Source organism: Gopherus evgoodei, chromosome 1 (genome assembly GCF_007399415.2).
Source record: "Gopherus evgoodei ecotype Sinaloan lineage chromosome 1, rGopEvg1_v1.p, whole genome shotgun sequence".
Classification (NCBI taxonomy): Eukaryota; Metazoa; Chordata; order Testudines; family Testudinidae; genus Gopherus; species Gopherus evgoodei.
In genome coordinates this window covers 78068816-78094521 of record NC_044322.1, presented here as the reverse complement: position 1 = coordinate 78094521, position 25706 = coordinate 78068816, and the positions used below count along the sequence as shown (strand labels likewise).

The window sequence follows — 25706 nt, the reverse complement described above, 5'->3', positions numbered from 1 at the left end:
ATCATATAGTCTGACCTCCTGCAGAACGCAGCCCACCTACTCCTCTATCAAACCTATATCTGAGCCATTGAAGTCCTCAAATCATGGTTCAAAGACTTCAAGGTGCAGAAAATCTTTCAACAAGTGACCCGTGCCCCACAAAGGGTACCCATGCTCCTCACCTCAAAAAAGATATTCTAGCACTAGAAAAGGTTCAGAAAAGGGCAACTAAAATGATTAGGGGTTTGGAGAGGGTCCCATATGAGGAAAGATTAAAGAGGCTAGGACTCTTCAGCTTGGAAAAGAGGAGACTAAGGGGGGGGATATGATAGAGGTATATAAAATCATGAGTGATGTTGAGAAAGTGGATAAGGAAAAGTTATTTACTTACTCCCATAATACAAGAACTAGGGGTCACCAAATGAAATTAATAGGCAGCAGGTTTAAAACAAATAAAAGGAAGTTCTTCTTCACGCAGCGCACAGTCAACTTGTGGAGCTCCTTACCTGAGGAGGTTGTGAAGGCTAGGACTATAACAATGTTTAAAAGGGAACTGGATAAATTCATGGTGGCTAAGTCCATAAATGGCTATTAGCCAGGATGGGTAAAGAATGCTGTCCCTAGTCTCTGTTCATCAAAGGATGGAGATGAATGGCAGGAGAGAGATCACTTGATAATTGCTTGTTAGGTTCACTCCCTCTGGGGCACCTGGCATTGGCCACTGTCAGTAGACAGATAAAGGGCTAGATGGACCTTTGGTCTGACCCAGTACGGCCGTTCTTATGTTATGTTATGTAAAGGACTAGGGAGTTCAAAAGGGTCAAGCCCACTGGGAGAATCCCCTTTTCCCCAGACCAGGTGGAGTAGCACCCACCCTCTCCGTCCTTAAGGTGGCAAAAATTACAAGGTTTGGTGAGGACCTGCTGTGGGCATTACACTACCTTAGGGATCAGCAACCTTGGGCATGCAGCCTGGCAGGGTAAGCACCCTGGTGGGCCAGGCTGGTTTGTTTACCTGCTGCATCCACACGTTTGGCCGATCATGGCTCCTACTGGCCATGGTTCGCCATCCCAGGCCACTGGGGGCTGTGGGAAGCAGCGGGTATTAAATGAACATGGAGTTACCTGCACTGTACAATTTTATCTGCTGGGTAGTCCCAGACGTCTAATAATAAAGTTGTGACCATATTAAAACCATATCAAGTGTCTCCTAACCTTCTTTCGGTATATCTGGATAATGAAGCTAGCAGAGGTTTTTTTAAAAAATACCCGTTTAGATTTCTAACCCTGAAAGAAACATTTTAGCTTCATTTCTAAAAAAACTCATACCTAGTTTTTGAATCCACACTTCTCTCCCACTATATTTACAAGACTTCATCTAACTGTTCAGTTTGTTTTTTAAAACAAACTTTTCCAATTCATGATAATTTTGAACTAATTGGTTGTTACTGCAATGTAAAAAGTAAATTTTAAAAAGATATAAGCCAAGTATTTTATTGCATCAGCACTTCGAATCCAAGAATATCAGGGTTTGACGGGACCTCAGGAGGTCATCTAGCCCAATCGCCTGCTCAGAGCAGGACCAATCCCCAACTAAATCATCCCAGCCAGAGTTTTGTCAAGCCTGACCTTAAAAACCTCTAAGGAAGGAGATTCCACCACCATCCTAGTTAAAAAGTTTTTCCTCATATCCAACCTAAACCTCCCCCAGCAACTTGAGACCATTACTCCTTGTTCTGTCATCAGGTACCACTGAGGACAGTCAAGATCCATCCTCTTTGGAACCCCTTTTCAGGTAGTTGAAAGCAGCTATCAAATCCCCCCATATTATTCTCTTCTGCAGATTAAACAAGCCCAGTTCTCTCAGCCTCTCCTCATAAGTCATGTGCTCCAGCCCCCTAATCATTTTTGTTGCTCTCTGCTGGACTCTTTACAATTCTTCCACCTCCTTCTTGTAGTGTGGCGCCCAAAACTGGACACACTACTCCAGATGAGGCCTCACCAATGCTGAATAGAGGGGAATGATCATGTCGCTTGATCTGCTGGTAATGCTCCTACTTACACAGCCCAAAATGCCACTAGCCTTCTTGGCAACAAGGGCACACTGTCGACTCCTATCCAGCTTCTCATCCACTGTAACCACTAGGTCCTTTTCTGAAGAACTGCTGCCTAGCCACTCGGTCTCTAGTCCATAGCAGTGCATGGGATTCTTCTGTCCTAAATGCAGGACTCTGCACTTGTCCTTGTTGAACCTCATCAGATTTCTTTTGGCCCAATCCTCTAATTTGTCTAGGTCCCTTTGTATCCTATCCCTACCCTTCAGCATATCTACAACTCCCCAGGTTTAGTGTCATCTGCAAACTTGCTGAGAGTTCAGTCCACTCCATCCTCCAGATCATTAAAGATGATATTGAACAAAACCGGCCCCAGGAACAACCCTTGGGGCACTCCGCTTGATACCAGCTGCCAACTAGACATAGAGCCATTGATCACTACCCACTGAGCCTGACGATCTAGCCAGTTTTCTATCCACTTATAGTCCATTCACCAGCCCATACTTCCTTAACTTGCTGGCAAGAATACTGTGGGAGACCATATCAGAAGCTTTGCTAAAGTCAAGGAATGACACGTCCACTGCTTTCCCCTCATCCACAGAGCCAGTTATCTCATCATAGAAGGCAATTAGGTTAGTCAGGCATGACTTGCCTTCGGTGAATCCAGGCTGATTGTTCCTGATCACTTTCCTCTCCTCAAAGTGCTTTAAAATTGATTCCTTGAGGACCTGCTCCATGATTTTTCCCATTTGTTCTACTGCAGGTGTTCTCAACCTTTTTCTTTCTGAGCCCCTCACCAACATAAAAAAAAAAGGCCACAGCCCACCTTTGCCACAACTGATTTTCTGCATATAAAAGCCAGGACCTGTGTTGGGGGTGGCGGGAGAGCAATCAGGACAATTGCCTGGGGCCTCACACCACAGGGTTCCCCATGAAACTAAGTTGCTCAGGCTTCGGCTTCAGGGCCAGGTGGCAGGGCTCATGGCCCTCAGCTTCAGCTCCGCACAGTGGGGCTTTGGCTTTTTTCCCTGAGCCCCCGCAAGGCTAACTTGCTTGGCGGACCCCCTGAAACCTGCTTGCAACTTTCTTGGAATTCTGGTGGTAGGGTGTTTGGTTGGTTTTCTTAAATACGAACAATTTGGCAGAAACAAGGATTCACGAACTATTTTGGTGTTTCTGAATCAGCGTTTTTTGCTGAAAAAAATTTGAATGAAAATTTCACCCAGCTCTAATAACAAATACCAGTTGGAGAATATTACTTTCTCCCTCATCAGCTTTCATCTTCAATAGTGTGGTCTGAGACTGACAAGTAGTATATTTAATCTGATTTGTTCTGACAGATATTGTTTGCAACCAAAGAAACATCAGTTGAACAAGATATTTAAGAGAGAAAACTGGCCAATTTTCTCTTCATTAGTGAATAGGTGATATATTTAAGCTGTGCGGTTTTTACATTTAGAGAGTACATTTTCCATACTTACTCGCACAATAAGACTCCATTTTCTAAAGCGGCTCGAAAATCTTTGGTTCCAAAACTTTTCCCGGTGACTGCCTATAAAGAAAACAACAGTGTTAATTTGTCTTTTAAAAATAAGTTACAGCCGGGCTAGCAACAGATTGATAAGTAGTATTACGAGACTCAGGACTTCACAGTCAGAAAGAGTTCTTTGGAAGTAATATCATTAAAAACAAATGATCAAACTTGCATTCCTTTGACTTTTATGCCTCATAAGAAGAGTTTACATTTAACCATATCAGTAAATCCATCTCCTTCAGCATGAACCAATCATCAACTACACACTGGGAATAGCTACCATTATTTTCTAATGTAAACGATTACTGCAAAGTGTGCAAAGCATGGTAAATTTGAAACAGAAGAACTAAACAAGTTCCATGTTTCTGAGTTATTTTCACAGTTTTCATACACACACTTCTCTTTACAAATATAGCTGAAAAACCCTTTCTAGAAAGTTCTGCACTGTACTATGTATAGTAGTTTTAGAGAAGTTAAGGCTTGCAAACAACTTTTGACTTATTCTATCCAGCCTTTACCCAATATATCCAAACTGACACCTACTTCTAGGGTGAGAAATGAATCTTAATTGATGTGACTTTTTAAAAAAAAATTAAAGGTGGGGAAACAGAAGGTAAGTAAACTAAAGGGGAAATGGAAATTATATATATATAAGCAAGCTTTTAAGGACCTGATCCTGCAACAATAAATGTGCACAACACGTAAGTAAAAAGAATAGGAGTACTTGTGGCACCTCAGAGACTAACAAATGTATTTGAGCATAAGCTTTCGTGGGTTACAGCCCACTTCTTCAGATGCATAGAATGGAACATACATTGAGGAGATATATATACACATACAGAAAGCATCACATATCTCCCCTCAATATATGTTCCATTCTATGCATCCGAAGAAGTGGGCTGTAGCCCACAAAAGCTTATGCTCAAATACATTTGGTAGTCTCTGAGGTGCCACAAGTACTCCTGTTCTTTTTGCAGATACAGACTAACACGGCTGCTACTCTGAGACATGTAAGTAGTTCCACTATCTTCAAATCATTATTCCTACATAACCAAATAATTTACATTAAAAAACTTTCAGAAAAGTCAAGTTTTAAAATTATTTGTAAACTCTTATGTAATTTTTATTTCCAAAAAGGTTATTGAGACCAAAAAAACCAGATCAAATATAATGAGTACATTATGAAGCTCTTCCGGTTTGTTTGGTAGGGTGTCATGTGTTATTCCAGAATTTAACAACAAATATTCAAGCAGGAAGACAGATAGAGAGTGTTCATTTCTAGATAAGAAACTTCAAAATTCAGAAAACAATCTTGTAACAAAAATAGTGAAACTGGTTCTTCTAGATAGTGTGTCATTTTCCTGTTAAAAAACGGTTTGAGTGTATACTTGTGTTTGAGACTCCTATCAACTTATAGCTGATCAGTTAGTGACATTAAGAGATACTAAAGTTTACCCATTAACACATCTGAAAGCAAGTTCAAGTAGTAGCACTCGCCCTGCCCTCTCCCCAAACATTCTTAGGCATTTGGGATACACTTAACCTTATTTTAGTACATTGTTCTCTTTCAACCTGTTTTGAGAATGCTTGGTGGAGATTTTGTAGGTGTTGGTCTCTGTCTGAGGGGTTAGAGCAGATGCGGTTGTACCTCAGTGCTTGGCTGTAGACAATGGATCGTGTGATGTGCCCGGGTTGGAAGCTGGAGGCATGAAGGTAGGCATAGCGGTCGGTAGGTTTTCGGTATAGGGTGGTGGTAATGTGACCATCACTTATTTGCACCGTGCTGTCTAGGAAGTGGGCCTCCCATGTCGATTGGTCCAGGCTGAGGTTGACGGTGGGGTGGAAGCTGTTGAAATCCTGGTGGAATTTTTCCAGAGTCTCCTTCCCATGGGTCCAGATGATGAAGATGTCATCAATGTACCATAGGAGACCTGTTCGACTACCAAAGGGAGGCCGCCAGACAACTCTCCAATACCAAATTCTACAGGCCACTTCCCTCAGATCCCACTGAGGAATACACTAAGAAACTGCACCATCTACTCAGAACATTCCCTACACTAACACTGGAAGAAATCAACATACCCTTAGAGCCCCGACCAGGGTTATTCTATCTACTACCCAAGATCCACAAACCCGGAAATCCTGGATGCCCCATCATCTCGGGCATTGGCACTCTCACTAAAGGACTGGCTGGATATGTGGACTCTCTACTCAGATGCTATGCCACCAGCACTCCCAGCTATCTCTGTGACACCACTGATTTCCTGAGGAAACTACAATGCATTGGTGACCTTCCAGAAAACACCATCCTAGCCACCATGGATGTAGAGGCTCTCTACACAAACATCCCGCACACAGATGGAATACAAGCTGTCAGGAACAGTATCCCTGATGATGCCACAGCACAACTGGCTGCTGAGCTCTGTGCCTTTATCCTCACACACAACTATTTCAAATTTGATGACAATATATTTCTCCAGATCAGTGGCACCGCTATGGGCACCTGCATGGCCCACAATATGCCAATATTTTTATGGCCGACCTGGAACAACGCTTCCTCAGCTTTCGTCCACTCATGCCCCTTCTCTACCTATGCTGCATTGATAACATCTTCATCATCTGGACCCATGGGAAGGAGACTCTGGAAAAATTCCACCAGGATTTCAACAGCTTCCACCCCACCATCAACCTCAGCCTGGATCAATCTACACAGGAGGTCCACTTCCTGGACACCACGGTGCAAATAAGTGATGGTCACATTACCACCATTCTACACCGAAAACCTACCGACCGCTATGCCTACCGTCATGCCTCCAGCTTCCATATCAGGCACATCACACGATCCATTGTCTACAGCCAAGCACTGAGGTACAACCGCATCCGCTCTAACCCCTCAGACAGAGACCAACACCTACAAAATCTCCACCAAGCATTCTCAAAACTACAATATCCGCACGAGGAAATAAGGAAACAGATCAACAGAGCCAGACGTGTACCCAGAAGCCTCCTACTGCAAGATAAACCCAAGAAAGAAGCCAACAGGACTCCACTGGCCATCACATACAGTCCCCAGCTAAAACCCCTCCAACCCATCATCAGGGATATACAACCCATCCTGGACAATGATCCCACACTTTCATAGGCCTTGGGTGGCAGGCCAGTGCTCTCCCACAGACCACCTGCCAACCTGAAGCATATTCTCACCAGTAACTGCACACCGCACCATAGGAACTCTAGCTCAGGAACCAATCCATGCAACAAACCTTGACGCCAACTCTTCCCACATATCTACACCAGCGACACCATCACAGGACCTAACCAGATCAGCCACACTATCTCCGGTTCATTCACCTGCACCAATGTAATATACACCATCATATGCCAGCAATGTCACTCTGCTATGTACACAGCCAAACTGGACAGTCTCTATGGAAAAGGATAAATGGACACAAATCAGATATTAGGAATGGCAATATACAAAAACCTGTAGAACACTTCAACCTCCCTGGCCACACTATAGCAGACCTTCAGGTGGCCATCCTGCAGCAAAAAAAACTTCAGCACTAGACTTCAAAGAGAAACTGCTGAGCTTCAATTCATCTGCAAATTTGACACCATCAGTTCAAGATTAAACAGAGACTGTGAATGGCTTACCAACTACAAAACCAGTTTCTCCTCTCTTGGTTTTCACACCTCAACTGCTAGAACAGGGCCTCATCCTCCCTGAACTACTCTCATTATCTCTAGCTTGCTTGCATATATATACCTGCCCCTGGAAACTTCCACTACATGCATCTGAAAAAGTGGGTATTCACCCATGATAGCTCATGCTCCAAAACGTCTGTTAGTCTATAAGGTGCCACAGAATTCTTTGCTGCTTTTACTCATTTAGTTAATTACTGAGTAAAATACCTAGGGGACAAATTTTATCCTCACTTGGTCTGTTACTCCTATGATGTACATCCTTAACATCAAGGCAGAATTTGGATTTCAATATGGATAGTTTATTCATAAAGCCACAATTGGAACTGTAAATGTGATATTTCTTCTAGTCAACAGCAAAGTGGCTACATTTGGTGTGTCACTAAGTTGCAATGGCATATTTACCTATAACCCACAAACCAAGCACATCCAAATGTCAAAATTTGCTTGGAATTTCAAACTTCTTAATTGAAAATCTCATCTGCAATTAGGGTGACCATGTGTCCAGTTTTCAAAAAGGGACCCTAGCATCTCCGATCAGCACCACCAACCAGGATGTTAAAGGTCTGACTGGCGGTGCTGAGGGCCTAAGGCAGGCTAGTCCCTACCTGTCCTGGTTGGCACCGTGCTGCACCCCGAAAGCAGCCAGCAGGTCCAGGTCTTCGGCAGGGGTGCCACAGTGCTCCGCATGCTGCCCCATCCCGAGCACCGACTCCGCACTCCCATTGGCACCACACAAATACCTGCGGGCAAAAGCAGCGTTTGGAGCCCCATGGCCCCCCTGCCTAGTACTCACTTAGTATTTTTTATTTCAAATATTTGCACTGTAAAAATGATAAATAAAAGAAATAGTACATAAGAACTATGTTCTCACCCACTATGTATGGGTCAGAACAAAGGTCCATCCAGTCCAGTATCCTGTCTACCGACAGTGGCCAATCCCAGGTGCCCCAAAGGGAGTGAACCTAACAGGCAATGATTAAGTGATTTCTCTCCTGCCATCCATCTCCACCCTATGACAAACCGAGGCTAGGGACACCATTCCTTACCCATCCTGGCTAATAGCCAATAATGGACTTAACCTCAATGAATTTATGTAGTTCTCTTTTAAACCCTGTTATAGTCCTAGCCTTCAAAACTTCCTCAGGCAAGGCGTTCTACAAGTTGACTGTGCATGTGTGAAGAACAACTTCCTTTTATTTGTTTTAAACCTGCTGCCTATTAATTTCAATTCATCTTATACAAGTACTGCAGTGCAATCTCTCTCTCATGAAAGTGCAACTTACATATGTAGGTTGTGTTACATAACTGCACTCAAAAACAAAACAATGTAAAACGTTAGAACCTGCAAGTCCACACAGTTCTACTTATTGTTCAGCCAATGCTAAGATAAACAATTTTGTTTACATTTATGGGAGATAATGGTGCCCACTTATTTAAAATATCATCTGAAAGTGAGAATAGGCGTTAGTGTGACACTGTTGTAGCTGGTGTCACCAGATATTTACATGCCAGATGCGCTAAAGATTTTTATGCCTCTTCATGCTTCGGCCATCATTCAGAGGACATGGTTCCATGCTGATACTTGTTAAAAAAAAATAATGGGTTAATTAGTGACTGAACTCCTTGGGGGAGAATTGTATGTCTCCTGCTGTGTTTTACCCACTTTCTCCCATACATTTCATGTTATAGCAGTCTTGGATGATGACCCAGCACATGTTCATTTTAAGAAAAAACTTTCACTGCAGATTTGACAAAATGCAAAGAAGATACCAATGTGAAATTTCTAAAGACAGCTACAGCACTCGACCCAAGAGTTAAGAATCTGAAGTGCCTTCCAAAATCTGAGAGGGATGAAGTGTGGAGCATGCTTTCAGAAGTCTTAAAAGAGCAACACTGATGTGGAAACTGCAGAATCCAAACCACCAAAAAAAGAAAATCAGCCTTCTGGTGGTGGCATCTGACTCAAATGATAAAAATGAACATGAGTTGGTCCACACTGCTTTGGATTATTATCAAGCAGAACCCGTCATCAGCATGGACACATCCTCTAGAATGGTGCTGAAACATCAAGGGACATATGAATCTTTAGTGCTTCTGGCATGTAAATATCTTGTGACACTGGCTACAACAGTGCCATGCAAATACCTGTTCTCACTTTCAGGTGAGATTGTAAACAAGAAGTGGGCAGCATTATCTTCTGCAAATTGTAACCAACCTTGTTTGGTCTGAGCGATTGACTGAACAAGAAGTAGGACTGAGTGGACTTGTAGGCTCTGAAGTTTTACATTGTTTTATTTTTGAGTGCAGGGGTTTTTTGGTACACAAGTCTACATTTGTAAGTTCAACTTTCATGATAAAGAGATTGCACTACAGTACTTGTATGAGGTGAACTGAAAAATACTCTCGTTTTTATACAGTGCAAATATTTTTAATAATATAAAGTAAGCACTGTACACGTTGTATTCTGAGTTGTAATTGCAATCAATATATTTGAAAATGTAGAAAACATCCAAAATATTTAAATAAATAGCATTCTATCATTGCTTACAGTGCAATTAAATTTTTAATCGCTTGACAGCCCTAGTAGCTACATGAAAGAAAGCTGCACCCACACTGCACTGTGTAGCTACACGTCAGTGAAAGACTCTGGCAGAGGAGAGGCAGCTGGAAAAGGCTTCAGCAGCTCCCTGCTGCAAGCAAGGCTCCAGCAACAATGAGCTGGCAGAGTCTTTCCTCTCTGCTTCCTCCCTGTCAGAGCATTTCCCCTCTGGATGAGTCTCTTTCTGTGGGAGGGAAAAGACTTCAACAGCAGGGAGGCAGTGGGACATTACCCTGCTAAAAATAGTACTGTAAACAGGTAGTAACAGCTTGGGTGAGTAGAGAGCACGTAGGGTATGTACTCGCATACATATCCACATCTTTAAGGCATGTCTTTATGCCACTTGCCTAAGGCATGCCTAGGGTGACCAGATGTCCCAATTTTATAGGGACAGTCCCAATTTTTGGGTCTCTCTCTTATATAGGCTCCTATTATCCCCCAACCCCATCCCGATTTTTCACATTTGCTGTCTGGTCACCCTAGGCATGCCCCATCAGCTACACTGCTGCTATTTATATCCATGTTAGGGGGCTACGTGGGTATGAACTCTACATGCCACCAAAAGAAGCATGCAGCGTAGAGACACCCATGGAAAAGTCTTAAAGAGGGACTTCAAGGGTGATGACAAAGTTGATTTGTGGATATCTATGGGGAGCTCTTCCTATGCATAAGAGATAGGGGTGCCAACTTCCTAATCACACAAAACCAAACACACCTGCCCTGCCTCCACCCTGTCTCCGAGGCCCCACTCCTATTCACTTGGTCACTCACTCTCCCTAATCCTCATTCATTTTCACAGGGCTGGGGTAGGGGTGCGGGAGTGGGTGAGGGCTCTGGCTGGGGGTGCAGGTTTGAAGGTGGGCCCTGGGGATGAGGAGTTTGGGGTACAGGAGGGGGCTGCTGGGCCAGCACAGCAACTGGTGAGGAATTTTTTTTGGAGGCAGGGAGAAGCTGGAAATAGGGGAGTAACCCCTGTGACCACCCCCCACATAACCCCACCCCTAGCCCGGGACCCTCACACTCTCCCCACCCCATCCCTTCCTGCCTTATCTGGGGATGATGTGTCTGACCTGGCTGGAGCTGCTCCGGCAGGCTGGGCAGCATGGCTGCAGCCTGCTCTGGTGGGCCAGGCCCAGCGGCGCAGCCACAGCATGTTCCAGCAGGCTGGATCGGGCAGCATGGCTATAGCCAGCTCTGGAGGGTGGGGCCAAGTGGCACGTCTACAGCCTGCCAGCCCTGAAGCTGCAGCTGCTTCGGAGGCTGGGGGGAGAGCAGCGTGGCAGAAGTGGACAGACCCTGGCCCCGCCTCTTCCCTTCTGTCTCTGCCGACTGTACTGCCTCTCCTTGCTCCCTCTGTTGGGGGGAGGGGCTGTGTCCCACCTCTCCCTCTCTATACCTGTTCATAAACCAACCCCCTTCTCTGGTGCTTCCCTTTTTTACTAAAAAATTCAGCTTATGAATGAGTATATATGGTATTCCCATTTGTCACGTGAGAAGTGACCCATGCCTATGCAAATTCACCCCATAAAAGAGCAGTAGATGTCCTTGTTTGAGAGAATATTTAAAACCTGAAATTATGAGGGCATAATCCATCCAAATTTTGCTTTTATGATATTACTCAGACCCCTCCTCCCCAATGGAATTATATCCCAAGAGATCAGATTTTCCTATTTATTCTATAAATATTACATAGCTTCTGCTTCTTGAGATTGAGATAGGAATCCAGTTCAAAAGTAGCCACTCTATTTGAACGAAATTTATTCAAACATTAAATTATTCTTACACCTCTCTGCAACTAACTTTTTTTTAAAATGAAGCATTGTCTTATTTTATAAACCATTTATTATTGCAGAAAATTAATGTTAGATTGGTAAATTGAAAGTTTCAAGTAGAGTTGAACTACCTGATTTTTCATTTTCTGGCCAAGGTGAAAAAATCTGGGGGGAGTGGGGCGGGGAGTAATTCAAGTCAAGCTAAAACGAGAAAAAAATTAATGTCTGGCCAAAATGAAAAAGCAAAAAAACCCTCTTGGTTTAACAAGATATTTTGTTGAACACGAAGTGAGAATTTCTTGTTAATTTTCAGGTTTTTTTTAACCCTTCTTTGGTTCTTTAAACAAAACCAAACAAAATATTGTTTTAAAACAAAAAGCCTAAACGTCTCTTTTTTAAAAGTCAAAACAAAAACATTTAAAATTTTTTTTTAAATATTCCTTTTTTAAAATCTGAAACAATTCACCAATTTCAACCCAAATTCACAAATATTTTCAGCCCCAAACTGCATTTTTTGGTAATAAACTTTTCATCCCAAAACACCTACCCACTCTAAGCAAAAATTAGCAAACCTACTTACTCAATACTGGTTATTTCTGATTGCCATTGTAAGAGAGGGGAGTTAAAAAAAACAAAAAAAACCCACCATCTATGACCTTATCTGGTAGTATTACCAGTTGCAAAGAGTTCGGCTGAAAATCGTGCCAAACACAACATAGACTCATAGACTCATAGGTCAGAAGGGACCAATCTGATCATCTAGTCTGATCTCCTGCACAAGGCAGGCCACAGAACCCCACAGTAGTTAAGACCATCCCATAAATGCAACAAGAAATTCAGTTTAAGAAACAGGAAAAACATTTGGCTTCCTGAGGCTGATCTCATTAGAGTGACACATTCCACTCAAGTGGAAGTGATGATACACTAAAGGGTACATTTTATTTGCCACAGGAGGAAAATTCAACTCACATGAAGAATACATATTACACAGAATCTGGTTTCCCAGAAACACAAATAATTGAAATAACAGAAATTAGGGTGTGACTCAAGACATTCCAATTTCATTTTTTGTGTAGCTTTGAGCATTTTACTTAAGTACACTTTAATTTAGCATAGCCAAAAGGGAATAGACATTTTCATCATAATCATAGTACGTAAGTGCACAAGTGTTATCCTTTCAAATCATAATTTGAAAAGCTTCCAACAATCCTGTAAATACAAATACATTCAAAACTGCCATTTTCACACTTTCATTCCCACTCTCAGCCAATATACGCAAACACACTCAGCTGAAGTTGGAATGTGGGTAAGAATTGCTCCAGAAGAGGCAACAATTTGTATGCTAAGTCCCAGCCAGAAGCAAAACACAGGAAGAGCACGTTTACCAAGTACCTAATTTTGAGAGTCTATAGGAAACAGTTCAGAACTACATTATCTAAAACTTCAATAGATAACATTTTAGATCACTGCATTGATTCACTAGAAGTGCTATTTTTGTGCTATTTTAGTAGCCCATCCCAGCATTAGATGCATACAATTAGTCTCTTGGCTGCAACATTGCTAAGGATTGGCAACATTTTTAAACACACAGAGAATTAACATCACATTGATCATTCCTTAAGCTGCATTTTCTATTTTAATGACCATTGCGTGGGATGATACGTCTATCTTCACAAATTATAGTTTACTATGGATGGGGTAATATAGATCTGCCATTATATGTTTACAAGGTTCAATTTCCTAGCTACAGCCCTACCCACTATTGTTTAAACTTGCTATGTGTGTTTCATAATAGGGTAGAGTTTCACTGTGAGTAGTACATCGTCACATGGTACATCTCAGATACGAATAGAATGAAAACAAATTTGTAAATAGCCCATAACAAAATCGTGACTCACTAAATTCTGTCTGATTGCCATAACTCACCTTGTCAGCTCAAGATATGTATTAATGGGATGCTGACAATTTGAAATCTACCATTGTTGTTATATAGCTGTGTTGGTCCCAGAATATAACACTCACAAGGTAGGTAAGGTAATGTCTTTTATTAGACCAACTTCTGCTGGTGAAAGAGACAAAAATACGAGCTTCACAGAGCTCTAGTCAGTTTACACAGTGAACTAAAAGTAATTTCAGATACCACACCTGCCTGAGTCCCCTGGACTACTTTGGGATTTTTGTCATCACTTTAACATTTGTCTTCCATGCAGAAACAAGAAAATGTCACTAATTATAACAAGGGAAACAGTGACAGCACTTTTGTTACTGTTGGTTTAAATGAAAAGGAGAAAAAAGGAAATACTGAATTACACTTTCAATTATAGTAAGATTAGGTTACTTGCAAAACTAATACATATAAAGTTTATATGCAGAACTGTGATTTTAAAATTTGAACACCTCTAAGGCTATGCCTACATTCCACACCTCTTACAGTGGCATGTAGGGTATGTGTAGTTATATGCCACAGTGAAAAACAAGCTATGCCCACACTGCTGTGCATAGCAACACATATCAGTGCAAGGGTCTGGCCTAAGCAGTGCCTCACTGTTCACACTGCTATTTATAGCTATGCTGAGAGTTGGGGGGGGATGTAGTATACGTACTCTATACACTGCTGAAAGGGGTGTGCAGTGTAGACATACCTTAAGACGGAAGAGGCTTGTGCAAACTGCCATCAACCTCTTGCGACACAGACAGACAATGAAAGATTGGACTTAAACTTTATGCAGTAAACAAATGTTCATTCCATACCAGAACGTATGTGTGTTATAACTGAAGTTGCAATACAAACTTTCAATACATAACTGATACTGTTTAATTTATAAAATTTTGTGTAATAACTCAGCAGGCCCAGATGATATTCACCCAGGAGTTCTGAAGGAACTTAGATGTGAAATTGCAGAACTACTAACTGTGGTATGTTACTCATCACTTAAATCAGCCTCTGAATGATGACTGGATGGTAACCAATACAATGCCTTTTTTTCTCTCTCTCTCTCTCTCTCTCTTTTTTTTTTTTAAAGGCTCCAGGGGTGATCCTGGCAATTATAGGCCTGTAAGCCTAATGTTAGGGAAGAGTCAACAGCGCTTTTGTAAAGGGAAATCATGCCTCAACAATCTATTCGAATCCTTGTGGGTGTCAACAGGCATGTGGATAAAGATGATTCAGCTGATGTAGTGTGCTTGGACTTTCAGAAAGTCTTTGACTAGCTCCATCACCAAAGGTTTTTAAGCAAACTAAGCTGTCATGGGATAAAAGGGAAGGTCCTCTCATGGATCAGTAGCTGGTTACAGGTAGGAAACAAAGCATAGGAATAAATGGTCAGTTTTCACAAGGAAAGAGGTAAACAGCAGGGTCCCTCCAGAATCTGTACTGGAACCTGTGCTGTTCAACCTATTCATAAATGATCTAATAAAGGGGGCAAACAATGAGGTGGAAAAGTTCAAACAAGCTACTGAATTATTCAAGATAGTGAAATCCAAAGCTTACTATGAAGAGTTACAAAGAAATCTCACAAAATTGGGTGACTGCACAACAAAACGCAGATGAAATTCAATGTTGATGCAAATGCAAAGTAACATTTTGGAAAACATAATCCCAACTACACATACAAAATGATGAAGCCTAAATTAGCTGTAGAGTCAAATATCTTGGAGTCACTGTAGTTCTTTGAAAACATCTGCTCAATGCACAGTGGAAGCCAAAAAAAGCTAACAATGTTAGGAATCATTAGGAAAGGTAGAGGTAATAAGACCGTAAATATCATAATCCCACGATATAAACCCACGGCACTCCCCTACTGCAAATACCACATGCAGTTCTGGTTGCCCCATCTCAAAAAAGAGATACTAGAATTGGGAAAGGTACAGAGAAGATCAACAAAAAATGATGAAGGGTATAGAACAGCTTCCATACAAAGAAATTTAAAAAACTGGGACTGTTCAGTTTAGAAGAGAGACAGCGAAGGAGAGATATATGACAGGGGTCTATAGAATCACAAATGATATGGAGAAAAAAAACCCTGTTTTTTCTCTTTTCACAGAACAGAAGGACCAGGGGTCACCTAATGAAATTAATCGGCAGCAGGTTTAAAACAAACATGAGGAAGTACTAATTCACACAATGCAGTCAAATTGTGAAACTCGTTGCCGGGGATATTGTGAAAGGCCAAAAGTATAACTGGGTTCAAAAAAGAATTAATTAAATTCATGGAGGATAGGTCCATCAAGGGCTATTAGCCATGATAGTCAGGGATGCAACCCTATGCCTTGGATGTCCCTAAACCTCTGACTGCCAGTAGCTGGGACTGGACAACAGGGATGGATCATTTGATAATTGTCCTGTTCTGCTAATTCCCTCTGAAGCATGTGGCACTGACTACTGTCAGAAGACAGAATATCAGGCTGGATGGACCTTTGGTCTGACCCAGTATAGCCTCTCTTAGGTTATTTTTATTCTTTGTTGGGGGAAGAGCATTAAGAATAGTAGCCTTGTTTACTGTAGAGGAGAACAGCATGCTAAATAAATCTCCACTGCTATCTATCAGCAAAACCCAGTCGGGAATCCTTAGGCAGGCAGAATCACAACTGCAACATTTCAGGACTGGCAGGAGAAAGGAAGGAAAGTATCCACACTTTAGATCTAAAATCTCCTCGAAGTATAGGTTGCAGCGATTCTTCTCTGAAAAATAGTGCTTTAATAGTAGTCCTGGAAGTGTTTTACTACTTTCTGTTTTCAGACACTCTAAATCTTTTATGATAGTAAATGTACACGGTTCCCTAGATTGGCAGTTGAGTGCCAAATATAATAGGTCCCTACTTTGAAGGGTGTAACTTAGAATCACTTGGGGGTGGGGGTGGGGAGGAATTCCAGGAGAAAAAAAAGAGGTGTGTACAATAAGAAGCCAATGTTTTGGTATAGCTGTTGTGTCACCTACACTGAGGTGGTCTGTATATTTATTATTACTGGACAGTTTCCCCATCATAAGACGATGCTTTTCTGGAGGAATTATTCCCTATGTAGTATTCACAACAGATGCAGTTTGGAGTAGAGCTGGTCAAAAAAAAAAAAAAAAGACTATTTTTCACAAGATTTCTGAGCATTGATGGTTTTCCCATCTTGTCTCTTCTCTCTCCTGTTTTTCTCATCTCCCTCGGGGCTCAATATTTTCCAATCGATTCCATGTGCAAGACTAGCATATGGATGACAGATAGAGAAATTGGATGGCAAACAACATTTCATAATAGGTAGGGCAGGTACATAAAGGCACACAAGTCTGTGAAAATCCTGAGGAAATCATCATAGTTGAGGGTTAACAGCCAGCATCACTGCTCTTTCTATTAATTATTGGACTTGTTTCCAGGGTCTGACCCTGCAGAACTCTCAACAGTACATCTACCTAGCGATAGCCATGCAGACTCAATTATTAAACATAAGTATAAGAAAGGGAAGACATCTGTGCTTAGTTGCAAAACGTTGTATTTACTGGTTTTTCAGGAAAACTTAACAGTAATAACAACATTACACACCAATGAAAATTAAAGAAATTAAAAATAAACACCACACCTATACATTTAAGTCTATAAAACCATTAGATACTGCTTTATTTTTTGAAGCTACAAGTCAGGTTTTAGAGGTATAAGGAAAGCAAGCTACTCAATGCTTTGGCAAAGAAACCTTAAAATCGAATGATTAAAGTTTAAAATGTGGAAGAGGAAATCCTAAAGAACAAAGATGTGTGCTTATTCAAGTTAAAGTGTTTTAACTCAAACACTAACTTAAAAGTTCTGTATTGGACTGGCTATGAGATACAGACGCAATGTAACAAATGAACAAACTCAGGACTGAGATTTCAGGACTTCTATTTCTTATGGCTTGTAAAAATGTGTTTACCGGTCAGTTATGAGATTTATATTTAGAAAAAAGCGTTAAAAATGCAAGACGGAAAGCTAGTGAAAGATACATAATCCAACATTTAACTGTAGACCTCAAGCCTACATTAGGCCCTCTCTCTGGCAGGAGATAAAATACATTAAATAAATAATTACAGTCAGCAGAGAAAGATTAGAAATCAAGAGGAAAAAAAAATCTAAAAGGATCATTCACATCTGAAGACCTGAAGGGAAGATTGCGATAGGAAGAAAGTAAAGAGTTGGCCCAATAGTAACGAACAGTGTCATAAACAGATGGTTACGGGTTAATGTCTCTTTTACCCATAAAGGGTTAAGAAGCTCAGTGAACCTCGCTGACACCTGACCAGAGGACCAATAAGGGGACAAGATACTTTCAAATCTTGGTGGAGGGAAGTCTTTGTTTGTGCTTTTTGTGTTGTTCGTTGTTCGCTCTCGGGACTGAGAGAGATGGGACATCATTCCAGGCTTTCCCAATCTTTCTGAATCAGTCTTTCATGTTTCAAAATAGTAAGTAATAGCCAGGCAAGGCAGATTAGTCTTGTTTGTTTCCTCAACTTGTAAATGGTGTTTTTGCTGGAAGGATTTTTACCTCTGTTTGCTGTAACTTTGAATCTAAGGCTGGGGAGGCGGGGTCCCTCTAGTCTATATGAATCTGAGTACCCTGTAAAGCATTTTCCATCCTGATTTTACAGAGATAATTTTTACCTTTTCTTTCTTTAATTAAAAGCTTTCTTTTTAAGAACCTGATTGATTTTTCCTTGTTTTAGAATCCAAGGGATTGAGTCTGAACTCACTAGCGATTGGTGGGGGAAGAGGAGGGGGATGGTTAATTCCTCTTTGTTTTAAGATCCAAGGAGTTTGGATCTGTATAAGCCTCTCAAGGCAACCCAGGGAGGGGAGAGTCTGGGGGGAAAAGCAGGGGGATGGTTAATTTCTCCTTGTTTTAAGACCCAAGCGGTTTGGGTCTTCGGTTCCCCAGGGAAGGTTTTGGGGGAACAGAAAGTGCGCCAGACACTGACTTCTGGCTGGTGGCAGCATACCAAATTTAAGCGAGTAATTAAGCTTAAAAGTAATCATGCAGGTCCCCACTTCTTGAACTCTAAAGTTCAAAGTGGGGAAAAAACCCTGACAAACAGTAATGAGAATTTGCAGAAGAGGCAGCTGGCAATCATCGGCACTTGATATTAGCACACTTGATATGAAATTTTGAGGAAGGTCTTTGTGGAAGTTTCAAGGTTTGGGGATCGTTTGTATTTTTATGTTAAAAACAGAATTTACGTTGCTTACAAAATCAGAAATGTTGGCATTGGTAACATCACTCATCTAGCTGTAATTAGTTGGCACTACTACTAAGGTACATTTTTAAGGGCTCAGGTGGAATTCCGAATGTCTCAAAATATCAACTGTCTGTCATTCAACATACTTTCGAGGCTGATCCTGAATGGTTTGTCTTTAGTTTCACTGTTCAACTATTCATTGGGTCTAACATGTCTAAACTTTGTTTACTGCCCTTTAATTAAAATGTTTTCTAATATAATTATCTCAAAATAGCAACTGTGTTTTTATTCAAGGATACAACTGCCTCCGATTTAGAAATCAGAAGTGGAAGAGGCCTGTTAGGTCTTTCATTTCATCTCCCTGGTAATCAGAGCTGTTCCCTATGGTATACGTGCTTTTCCCATCTCCTTGCCAACATTACAAGTGACCCTGCTTTTAGCACTTCACTTTTGAGATTATTCCACAGGTCTCCAGTAGATATTTTTCCTCTAATTATGAGTCTATTCCTTAATTAATTCTCAAATTAGACTAATTTCTCATCATCATATTTTTGAGAAAGCTGTATGCTTAAGTAAGCTTCTTGAAATTAGCATTTTCAGTTATTCATCCTAATTTTGCCTTTAATTTAATCCATTATTCCTAATTATGTGTTCTTGTACCACCTTACCTTTCTCCTCCTCCATAGGGGGAAATCCTGGCAGTCAGTGGCAAGCCTTTCATCGACTTCAGTGAGGACCAGGATTCCTTACTGTTTACACCTTTCATTTATTTGTAGATTTACTGTTAGCCAAGCCTAAGCAAATTTAACTCAAATATTTCCTTAAATGAACTGCTCCAGACCTGATCACTCTTGTTGCCCTTTCATGAACTCCCATAAATTTGTCATTATCTTTCTGGTAATGAAAAGTGCCAAGAACTGAACACAATATTCCAGATGGGGACGAACCCTAGAGTCATATGTAGTGGCTATATCTCCCTGTTGCATGAGGTAGTAGCTCTCTGCATGCAGTCATCCACATTTCCCCTCCCCCTCTCCTTGCTGCTGGATTGCAGCTTAATAGAAGTTTGGACTGCAACTTTGTAGAGACAATTGCAGGACTGGGGCTCCAATCAATAATTCTGAGGTAGGGTTTGTCTAGATGTTCCCCCATGTCTCTAAGTATTATTTCTCAGGTTTCTTGCTCTCATTAAGTGGACCTGATTTCCACTGAATAAGTGGTTTTACACAAGACGTTGAATGACAAAAAAATACTGTCAAAAATTATTCAAAGAGTGATCTGGAGAAGGAGCAGGTAGCTGATTTAATTATTTCTTGCAATATAAATTCAGGGGTGGGACCCACAATGTCACAAATGCTCTATGCATGCCTGAGGGAACAACTCAGAAAAGCAGGAGAACTCTAAATTGTGAATAACTGATTGTACGATACTAAGAAACAAAGGGAGATAATAAAACAGATGTGTTCCATTATAATTTCTCCTGTTGTGTCTACCTTGCTGAGAGAATCTAAGATAGATTCCATGTTCTGGAAGAGAGAGACCCACTTACTGCAGCAAAGAGTTTAGGCAAGCTGAAACAGAATCCCAGAAAGTTAAATTGGTGTATCCTGTCTAATCGTCATAGGTTAGTTTACTGATAAAGGAAAGTTTGTATAAAAAAAACAAGCTGAACAAATGATCCCTAGGAGCTGAAGACACTCAAACACAAAGAGTATTGACTAAAGAATTCAGCATGCCACGCCTCCTAACCGATCATCTTACTTAAATAGTGGTTTGAGACAAGCGGCACAAGGAAAATTAAGTATCTTGGTCTTTACATGCTCATTGCATGCCCTTCTCCAGGAACACTTTAGCCAGCTATGCAGGATTTTCCAGAAGAGGCTGTTCTAACTCAAGTTACAACAATATTTCAACAAGCAATTTAAAAATAGATTTTGACAAGTTAGGTTAACTCTTGCCAGTACTTATTAAGACCTATCCTACCAAATGAAGGTTAAGGTCTGATGGAATTAGCATTGCATGGATATTAGCGCCCTTAGATGAGTTAACTGACGAGTCATGTGAATGAAATAAAAAAATATTTTTGAGTTGGGATTTGAAAGAAAGTTTGCCCTATTGGGATAGGGAAAATGTTTAAATGGTAGATCTGTGTGTGTAAATACATAGTTTTCTTAGATTTAAGATATCTCGGGATTTCTTGCCTGGTTGAGGCAAACAGTGTTATTAGGATTTCTCTTCCTTATCCATGCAAATGTTGTAGACCATTTTTCTAATTCCAAGATTTTATTTTTAAGGTACACTTTGCCCCATGCACTACAAATGTAATCTTACCAGGAAAAAAAAAATCTTATACACAAAAAAAAAAATGCAGTGATTTATATAGTCATATGAGAATGAAACAACCACTTGTTAGATGAGCATCCGCAAGGCAAGGCTTAGTGAAAATAGCAACCATTAAGAAAAACAAATGTTTTGACTTAAAGTGCATCCTAGCCTCACATCTATAGATAAAAGATTCAGGTTTTAGCTTTATAACTAGAAAGGATTTTATTTTTATTGGTAAATATTAGTAAACACCAGTTTCACCACACACATACAAAAAAGTATTTCCATTAATAATAATCAAAATTTACAGATATGCAAAATAAGAAAAATGTTGCCTGAAAACTTAGAATTTTATTTAAAGATATTTACTTTGTATATTTTTGACATGCAATGTTGACAATTTGTATTTTAACAGTTATAAAGCTTTAAGTTTTTGAATCTCATCGTTTACTGTCATTAGTTATTGTCTAAAACTCACTCCCAGGATTCCTTACAACTGTGAAAATTTAAAATTGATAAAAAAAATTTAAAAAGTAACAAATATTGATATCAAAATTATAAAAAAACTGATTTCTGTCAACCCTATTTATAAAACTTACTGTAGCTGTAATGAATACTAGAGACCAAGAACACTTTGAAGTGCTTTAAAATGCGTATCAAGCTAGGTGTATTGTATAACGTTTTATAGGACATGTTTAAGGATATGTATATCAGCCATGCAGATTCTCTTATTAAACCCCATTTGGAGTTCTCTCTGAACCATTTAATATATTGGATTTTTCTCAGTTGGCTTCGAACAGCCACAGTGTTAAGAAGGTTTTTAAATAATTTGTCAGCTGTCTGGTAGAAGTATCCACACATTTTTCAAACTGATTAATTTTCCTCCATCCTTTCACTTTTAACTCTTTGTATACAAAAAAAAAACCCACAAAAAAAAATGAAATTCCCAGATTGATCAGCAAAAAGGCAGGGTGACCATATATCTTAGGTCACCAGCATCACCCCGGTTTATGGCATTCCAGGCTTAATGAAGCCAGCATTAGATGCAGAAACAACTAGAAGCAAGCAGAACAGAGTCCATCTACTTCCATCAGCCCCACTGGTGGAACCAGATTTTGCCATGCAGAGGAAGGAGTGATGGGGCTGAAAAGTTATCCTATCCCACACTCACATGGCAGCAGTGGCTCCTGTCCTACAGGGCTGGGCCCAGCTCCTACTCTGGGCATTGTGACCCAGCACATAAGGTCACAGCACCATTCAGATTTGGCCCAGCCACTCCTCCATCAGTCAACAGAGTGGCAGTGTGACATTGCACATGGGTTCACAGCACCAAGTAACCCTGTGCATCACATCACAACACCCAGAGTGGAGAGCCAGACCCACCTCATGGGACAGGAGCTACCGCTGCCAGAAGAGTTCAGGGCAGACTCACTGTCAAGCCCCATATGAAAATTTGTACTGTACACCATTTCTCTGTTGCATAATCTGCTTGAAAAGGTGCCACACATAGACCTAAAAAAGCTGCTGGTGTAGGGGAGAGCACAGTTATTGCCCCTCTCCCCCATTAACCCTATCACTGACCAACACCCTGCTCTAACCTCTCCATATATGTCCCACATTACTCTGTTCTCTGTCCCTCCCCTATCTGAATGTCTGAGTCAAGTCATAAACTGACTTTGAGCAAAGTCCAACATGGCACTGGCAACCTATTTTTCAATGAAGTCTGTTGGGTGGGAATTAAAATTTAGGGCATGACTATATGTAATGAGATGGTTATGACGGTCTGTGGTGCAGCAACACCAGCACAGAGACAACAGGGAGAAGGAGGAGTGCCATGCAGCTCAGCCCCTGGCCATGGCCCCCAACCCAGGTAGGGCGCAGACACATTCCATTACTGTATAAGGGGGACATGAGAGGAAAAGTTTGGGTACCACTGGTTTAAGAATTAAGGTGAGGGAAGGAAATAGGAATCTGGCCCACAAAGTAAACAATGGGCAGCAACTACAGCATAGTGACATCTCAAGGTAATATCTTTCCTAACCGTGGCATTATCCCATTCCCAAAACCATTGTTCCATCACCTGCCCACCCACCCACACACCTCTATTCTATTGTGTGATTCTGATCTCCAATGTGAAACTCTCTTTCTTTCAGTTACTATTTTGTTGCTTCACTACAGCAATGTGTGGTTTTGAGACAGGTTAGAGTTCCGTCAAACCAGTCTGACCCCCTAACCAGGGCGTGTTTAGAGGAACCATAGGCAGATTTGGCTATCTCGCTACATACACATTAGTTGCTACATGCACTGCCTACAGGGTGAGTTTAAATTACTAATATTTATATATAGTTTCTCTCCCATTGCACAAGCCATTTATTAGTGTCTTATTTTTAATAAGGTATTTTAGCAGAAATCTGTACATCCTACAGCAAGGGGGAGAGGGGGGAACCAAAAATTTAAAATATCAGACAGTTTTCACATAATAGACTTAGTATGAAAATTGTCCCTTTATGCACTTAAACATGGATAATTTTCCAAGGTTTTAATATCTACATTTTCCTTGGAAGAGACTACAAAGAAAAAGAAGATTTGGCAAAACTAATTTATCTGATAATGCTTATCTCAAAGAGAAGTCTGGATATTGGATTTAAAACTAGCTAGGCAAGGATAGTTCTGTGTAGCAGAAACCTATGTTAGTTTGTGTCACCTCTAGGCTGAACCATTTTCAATATTTTTTTTCAGGAGAGATATTTGACTATAATAATTAATGAAAATGCAAAAAAAAGCACTAAATAGGAAAGAATAGTCTTTAAGTTATGCCAGTGGCAGACACTAAATCTTGCAAGAATATAGCTTTTACCCAAGAGCAAACACACATTTTTTGGATTACAAAAGTAGATGCAAATGTTTGGGATATTCTTGCATTTCTACTTTACTGTTCTGTCTTTAGGTATAATAAATCTGAAGCACTAATCTGGAATAATATTATTTCTAGTCCAAACAACTAATGTAGGAAGATGCCTAAAAATATAAAAATATTTCAGATTTCCATAGGATAGACAAGATGCCTGAAGCATTATTTTCAAGCCACAATGATTTCTATGATCAAATACCTTTTAGAATGTTCAGACTTAAGAATGCCTAAAGTTCTGCCTAGCAACTTAGACAAAGCATAGACTCCTTAGTGTATAAACATATTTCCTTTATATATATATATATTTCATGATAGCATGCATTTCTCCCACTTAATCTAGTAAATAATTACTTTTTCTAAGCAAAGATAAGTTTCATTTTATTTGCAAATCAGTAGAGCAGTTGAAGACACCCTATACTTTACCATTAAATAAACAGATTGGCAGATAAATACTTTGAACATTAGGTCACTGCTTCATATTCTTGATTTAAAACCGGGGAGAAAAATAATGTTCCCTTTTAACTAAGTCACAGTTTTGACTACACTGCCTTTCTGTGCAAGATTTAATCTTATTTGTCTATTATAAACCATGCATGCTGCACATTTTTCAGAAGACTTTCTTGAACATTAAACCTTACATCATCTATATTTAGAATAAAGTGTGCTGGGGTAAGCTCAGGGCTGAAATATTCACAAACCATCTGCATAACATTTACAGAGGGACAAAGGAATTACTGTACAGCAGGAAATTAGTTGTCCATCTAGCCTGCTGTCACATCACTGACAGTGACCAGTACCAGATGCCTCAGAATAAGCAAAAGTCTATTAGTGAATTTGTACAGTTTGTCTGCCTTTTGTGGTGGAAGACTCTTCCTCTCTCTGTCTAATGGTATGGTGTAATGGAAGGAACAGCTAGACAGCAATGAACATTGTTACTGGAGAGAAGTCACCAGGAAATGGCAATCACCATAGTGAGAGGAAAGGTATTCAACAATCCCTTTTCCTGGTACATAGCAAATAACCACTCCTACACCTGAGTTCAGGGTACTTGCTGTATTTGTTTCTTGTGTAACAAGACAGTGGAGAAGCTTGTGTACAGACACAGCTGATATGACTTTTCAGCTGTCACTATTTATCACATCCAGGGGCATGTAATAGGTCTCATTGCCCAGACAGCTTACTTAACAGTATTCACAAACCCACCACACAATTTTCTTTTTAATTGCCTGCATTTGCTTGCACAGTTAAAATGTCACTCTACAGAGCAAGGAATGTGCCTTGCTCTGTTTACTAAAGTATCACATAGTTTATATAGTGACAAAAATTTAACAACCAATTTAGAGAAGGCAAAGTGAAGGAGAGAGTTTGCTCATGAGTACAAGGAATCAAGTTAGTCCTCAGCCTTTTCATTCACTTATGAACATGGGATCTTATGTAGTGAAACAGGCCCCTCACCTTCCTGCCTCTGCATAATTTACTCAAAGTCAGAAATATTTACATTGTTCAGCTGTAGTTTTGTTTTGTACAATGGAATAATACATGCATTAATATAAATCACATTTCCTCCAAGAATACTGCATCCAAAATCAAAAAACAAAGTAAAAAATCATGAAACACATCAAAGGAACCCTGGTCACT

At 40.4% G+C, this 25706-nt stretch overlaps 1 protein-coding gene across 14 annotated transcripts in view; it reads right to left on the bottom strand.

The window, feature by feature from the left end:
• The window catches only part of LMO7 (LIM domain 7), a 197556-nt gene that overhangs the window by 133014 nt on the left and 38836 nt on the right, over positions 1-25706 (bottom strand). For all 14 annotated transcript variants that reach the window (XM_030566674.1, XM_030566693.1, XM_030566684.1 and 11 more), the window contains one exon: positions 3514-3584. In XM_030566674.1, coding sequence (XP_030422534.1) covers positions 3514-3584 — 71 coding nt within the window. The remainder of the gene's footprint in view (positions 1-3513; positions 3585-25706) is intronic.